Source organism: Eurytemora carolleeae, unplaced genomic scaffold (assembly GCF_000591075.1).
Source record: "Eurytemora carolleeae unplaced genomic scaffold, Eaff_2.0 scaffold558, whole genome shotgun sequence".
NCBI lineage: Eukaryota > Metazoa > Arthropoda > Copepoda > Calanoida > Temoridae > Eurytemora > Eurytemora carolleeae.
The window spans coordinates 211,885-217,560 of NW_019396494.1; the positions used below are offsets into that span (position 1 = coordinate 211,885).

Genomic DNA, 5,676 nt, shown 5'->3' on the forward strand with positions numbered 1-5,676 from the left:
GTATGTTATTTTGTGTTCAACGTTGTCTTGTCTGTTTCTCTTTTTTTGATTTACAATCTTTATAAATTATAAAAATGTTGAGGAATTTTTCACATTTTTATCGATTAAATTTCTTGAATTATTTAACGTCCATATATGTTAATTTGATACAAGTCGGTTTCAGACCTCATGGAATGTTTCATTTTCTTGTTCTCCATACCGCACATACTGACGAGCCGGGTCGGTTTAACCGGGATGGGTTGGTTTACCCGAGACGGGTCGGTGATACAGGAGTGGGGAGGTGTNGGGGGGTACCGTGAAGGGTTGACTCCGCTCAAATCATACATAGCGGAGAGAAAACACCTATACCATTCAGTCTTGGTTCGACACTCACAGAGCGAAGTTATACAGAAACAGCTCCGAACCTTTCACAATGTTTATTCACATATTACTGTTTGTCTCCTGTCTTACCGGAGTGCAGAGCATAACAACCCACTTTGTGTATTGGAACTCGACCAACCCTATGTTTAAGACGGGTTCTCATGAGAATATCCTTGAAGTGAACCGTGGAAACTATCCCTCGGAGCACGACCAGCTTCACCTCATCTGTCCTAACTCCAGGGAGCAGCATGTTATCTACAGTGTATCGGAGGAGGAGTTCTACAACTGCAGGGTCTCAAACCCTAGACCTAAGATTGTTGCTGTTTGTAACCAACCAGAGAAATTTAGATATTTTACTCTAACTTTCCGGTCATTCAGTCCTAATCCAACAGCATTGGAGTTTAAACCCGGTCAGACCTACTACCTTATCTCCACCTCCACCCCCATGGACCTCCACAGGAGGGCGGGAGGATACTGCTCCACCCACAACATGAAGATGAGTATCAACGTGGCTGAGAACGGGTTGAAGGAAGAGAAGAGCTCCGGGTCCTCCGGGTTTGAGCGGAGCACTTCGTCTCCGATCTACCGTGCTGTAACTACACCCAGATACTCCACGACCTCCAACTCCATACCTGTCTACTATTACAGGTCTAAGACTCCCGGAATCCACTCCAGCGACTATATATACTACTACTCCCCTAGGGATTTGGTTCAGCTTAAGCTCAAGGCGAAAAAGCACGAGAATAGTATCAATGTGGAGAATGAAACTTACACTGCGGCTAGACTAACATCTAGTGCTAGAACATGGAGCTTAAATATTCTCCTTGTCCTTATTCCAGCTTTAGCAGTGCTATTGTGAACCTGGAGTTAAACACTCTCAGAACTTGAACCTTTAATTCTCCTGGTCCTACAAACCTTAGCTGTGTTTAAAATGAACCCTGAGAGAACCAGTCCTTGCATTCACACTGATAAAAAACCGTACCAACAGCTAGACGTGATTACAAACCACTGCAGTACACTTTACACTGTACTGCACATGCCTGTACATAAACCTGTATATAGTTTTAAAACCCTAGTCAAAATATGAATTTAATAAATTTTCAAGATTACTAACATTTTCTGTTTTCCGTCATATGAGAGATGCGAGAGTGAAATATGATCCTTCCGTCCAATAATCTATCCATCTATTTATCTTCACATCCGTGTGTTTCTCATCCATTTATCAGATCCATCTGAACCTGTCTTTAGAAGATAGAATAAGAAGATAGAAGGATCAGGTTTCAATGATATTCTCCATGTACCACGATATACTTAGAGTTCCCACGACCCTCATCTGATTAAATATTTGCAAGGATTCATCAGATTAAAAAGTAATTTTCTAATAAACTAAAAATTGCTAATCCTTACATTTTTGAAACTTAATTTAAACTATAATTTCTGGAAGATCAAAAAGTCAAAAATTTTAAGATTTACGTCATCATGTATCAGAGATATAGGGATTATAGAACTAGAGCAAGTGATCAGTTCCTTTTTTGTTAAATTTGTCATTTGGTTTATAGGAAAGGAATTTAAGAAATGTACCGGAAGAAATGAAGAGCGGAAGTAGACATAAATTCCTTAGATTAGTTTCATAAGGTTATCCTAAAAGTAGTAAACTGGAAGAATAAGTATTTTTAATACTTTTGAAAGATTTGAAAATCATTATTCAATTACTCCAAATTCTTCAGTCCGAAAACTGTGTGGACAAACTTTAAAACTTTATCACCGTCACATCCGAAAAGTGTTGATAAATATCATCTATTAACTTTCTTTGGATATTAAAAATGTAAATTTTGAGTAAAAGAGAAATTGTATACCATGTAATGGAGTAAGTCCATCCTCTATATTTGTGGTTAGAATGAAAGTGTTAGTTTTAACATGTTCTTGTCTCACCATATATCAAATTAAAAACATCTTTCCTTTCGGAACAGAAAAGGGTTCTGAAACTTTTATACTTTATACTTTATGCTTAAATTTTTAGAATTATTAGAAATAATTAAGAATGAATAACGCTTACAAGTATTTATAACCATTTTATGATAAGAAAATTATCAAGAATGATTAAAATTTAAACAAGCTAAAACCACGAGATATTTACTATTTTATTTTAATTAATATATATAAAATTTTTACACAGGATTTAATATTTCCTTTAATCCCAATTGCCTTCCTCCTCTTTCCCCCCGATAAAATCATTACTACCAAACAGAAACCGTAAAAAGTGATGGAGATATTCTTCAATTTCGATCAAAAAACGGATAATTTATAAGTTTTACATCCTCAATGATATAAGTAAAAAGGATGAATCGGCCATATTTCTCTTAAAATAGAGCACACGGAGTTATCCAGTTTGGTACTTCTCCCAGTAAGCTGTGATGCTTTAAATCACAATTTGACTAAATAAAAATTTGTCGCCTTTTCTCTTTTTTTTAACTTTTTTATCGGCATATGCGTTACAAGTAATAAATTATTATTCTCTATTCTCTGGTATTGGAAGAAAACCCCGTAATTTTAAAACTTGTTAAACAATAGATCAACACGTGAATTCAAATAGAAGAAACCGAACACATCCCTCCCTGGTTAGCTCAGGGGGAGATAGTATTTTAAAATACCGCGTACATACAGTCCCTTATAAATAATGGTGGATTAGAGAACATGTATATTTAGATGTATAGTTAGCAGCTGGGCTGCTAGGCTGGTCAATCTTGTTCCTACTTCAATACTCATATTACAGACACACCGCTCCTCAAAGAACAAAAAATGCAAAAAATTCCCGAAATTTGATTTCACATAAAGAGAAAACATGTTATTGAACCAAATTCCGAGATTTAATAATTTGAAATTATTTTTGGTGAAATATTTGCTAAAACCAAGAAGATTTAAGATTTTCGGTGAGAACCCTCCCTATACTTTTAGGATTGCTTTAGTGCATTCTTGAACACTGTAGGCATAGTTTCAAGCGAACCATCTTTAAGAGATTGGAATATTCGATGCACTATGATACCTTTTAAACATTTGATTTGCCTGATCAAGGATGAATGAGCCATCCTAAGTTTTTTCTATAAAAATTCATTATTTTCGATTGTAATTTATCTCTAACAGTGACTTGCGGATTTATGCCACTGACAAAATGAAGGAAATCATTAGAATCAATACGATTTAAGATATGAAATATGATTTAAAATATGATTTAAGATATGTGAATCAGAAATGCACCCCTTTATGAATGGAGAGTCTCTTGTAATTACGTCTGCAGTCTCTTTAATAATTGCAAATTTAAGGAAAAAAGTCTTTTTATCCCATCTCTTGCAAATTATATATTACAAGGATTAAGAAAATTTAGACAAATAGTAAATATTTATATTTTTAGCAAATCACATTTATTCAAAAAAAATCTAGTTTCATTTAATACCAAAAAGTTTCTGTTTAAATATACTTTCTTGCAAGGATTCAGTAATTATCTGAGAGTATTTGTTTTATCAATACACATCGGAATAAAAAAAAAATATTTTAAACTATTTTTTTTTAACTTTTTATATTTGATATCTTGTGTCTATGCAAATGCAAAATGTATGTAGTATATTTATAGATAGTAGATTTTAAATATTAAAATCCTAAAATACCATAAATTAAAGTTATATGAATGCTGAATATTGCATTCAAAGAAGCCATTAATTAGGTTTCCCCCTTTCAAACCTTCATTTTGTTCTTTTAAAGTTGTAGAAAAAAGTAACTTTAATTAATTTAATTTTTTTTTCGACGAACATTTTTAGTCAACCGCGTCAAATTAAGTTAGATTCCAGATTACATTAAAATACTTCATCTTTTTAAATTCCGTCATAACTCTTATTATCGAAGAGTTATTATGGTTGCTTATCATTTTTAAAAACGATTGTAAACGATACTTTTCGTTTCGTTTTTAGTTTTTCTTCTTCGTTTTTAAACCGAGAGGATAGTTTTTTAAAAGAGTGAAAACGATCCTCACCGAAGAGCTTTTGAGAAGAAAACATGTTTTGAGTTTTTAGTCAAACTAAATAAATTTGCTCCTCTCAAACTTGTTCTTATAGTTAAAAGAAGCTATGAACGAGGTCACAAAGTCGCACCTGAAATGTGGATTAAATTAGATTTTTCTCGAACACTCCCTTTAATAGACAAAAAAGATGCAAGGGCCAAGCGGCCTAATGCCATGCATGCCTATGATATTTCTATACTTTTATCGAACCATGAATAAAATTAATTTTACCACAAAATCAGAAGAAAGCGGTGCTTTTGCGGAGGGGGGCCGGGGGGGGGAGTCACTGAATTATAATTATTTTGTAATTTTCCTGATTGACATAAAGTTTGACACAAAATGTCCTTACAGAAGCGATTATTTTTTAATTCCATATTTATAAATAAGTTAAAAATTAAAAGATGTCTTAAGCGGCGTGTAAACGGTAGTTTTGAAGGGTTTAACTTTGTGTAGATAATCCGTTGTTCTTATTTACCAACCCAGGGTTCACGGCTAATTTAATTTAAATTAATCTAGGGATTAACTTAGCTCTCGTTAGTGAGCAGTGGTGGTCAGGGGACAGAGTGTTAAATATTAGAGGGGGGTGGCAGGGATTAACATTTTTTATGGTTATTAATGTTCATATTTTAGGTTAGAATTTTCGTAAAGTTTAAATTCATTCGACACAAATAACAAACACAAACGAAACTTTTTACAATTTTGAAGATGATCATTAGATCGTTGGATTTAAGAGGTGCAACTAGGGAGGGGGTTTAATCCGGGGGAATCAGCTGGTTAAACAGTATACTATATTTATGCAGTACAGTGTCGGAATCTAAAGACAGTCTTTAAGTAAGTTACAATTGTCTCTGAAAATGGACATGAGAATGATTTTGGAAATGTGGGATCAAGAAATAGTCTGATGGTTACAGAATGATGAGTTATTAAATGATAGAGTGAGATAGAGAGAGAAAAAGAGAAATAAATAGACAGAGAGATAGAGAGTATGCACCGATCTTACTGCAAATCCTTACTACCAGTTTATCAAAATATTAATACTCTAAATTTTTTTTAATAATTTTTTTACGAACAGAAACCACAGATTAAATACACATAAAACAGATAAAGTTAAAGCAAAATATGGTTTATTTGTTATAGGGATAAGGGAGCTTTTTTGAGAGAGAATGGGATGGGGGAGATATGTTTTAAAGAAAGGGGGGGGGAGTTTGATTGATATTTATAAACTGTAGAGTAAAGATCCCGCCAAGTTTTAACTATTCAAACCT

At 33.6% G+C, this 5,676-nt stretch overlaps 1 protein-coding gene across 1 annotated transcript; it reads left to right on the plus strand.

Moving 5' to 3' along the window:
* The first annotated feature begins 412 nt into the window (after positions 1-412).
* LOC111704319 (ephrin-B2) lies at positions 413-1,219 on the plus strand. The gene has a single exon (XM_023476534.1). The coding sequence runs from the start codon at positions 413-415 to the stop codon at positions 1,217-1,219; it is 807 nt and encodes a 268-aa protein (XP_023332302.1).
* The last annotated feature ends 4,457 nt before the right edge of the window (positions 1,220-5,676 follow it).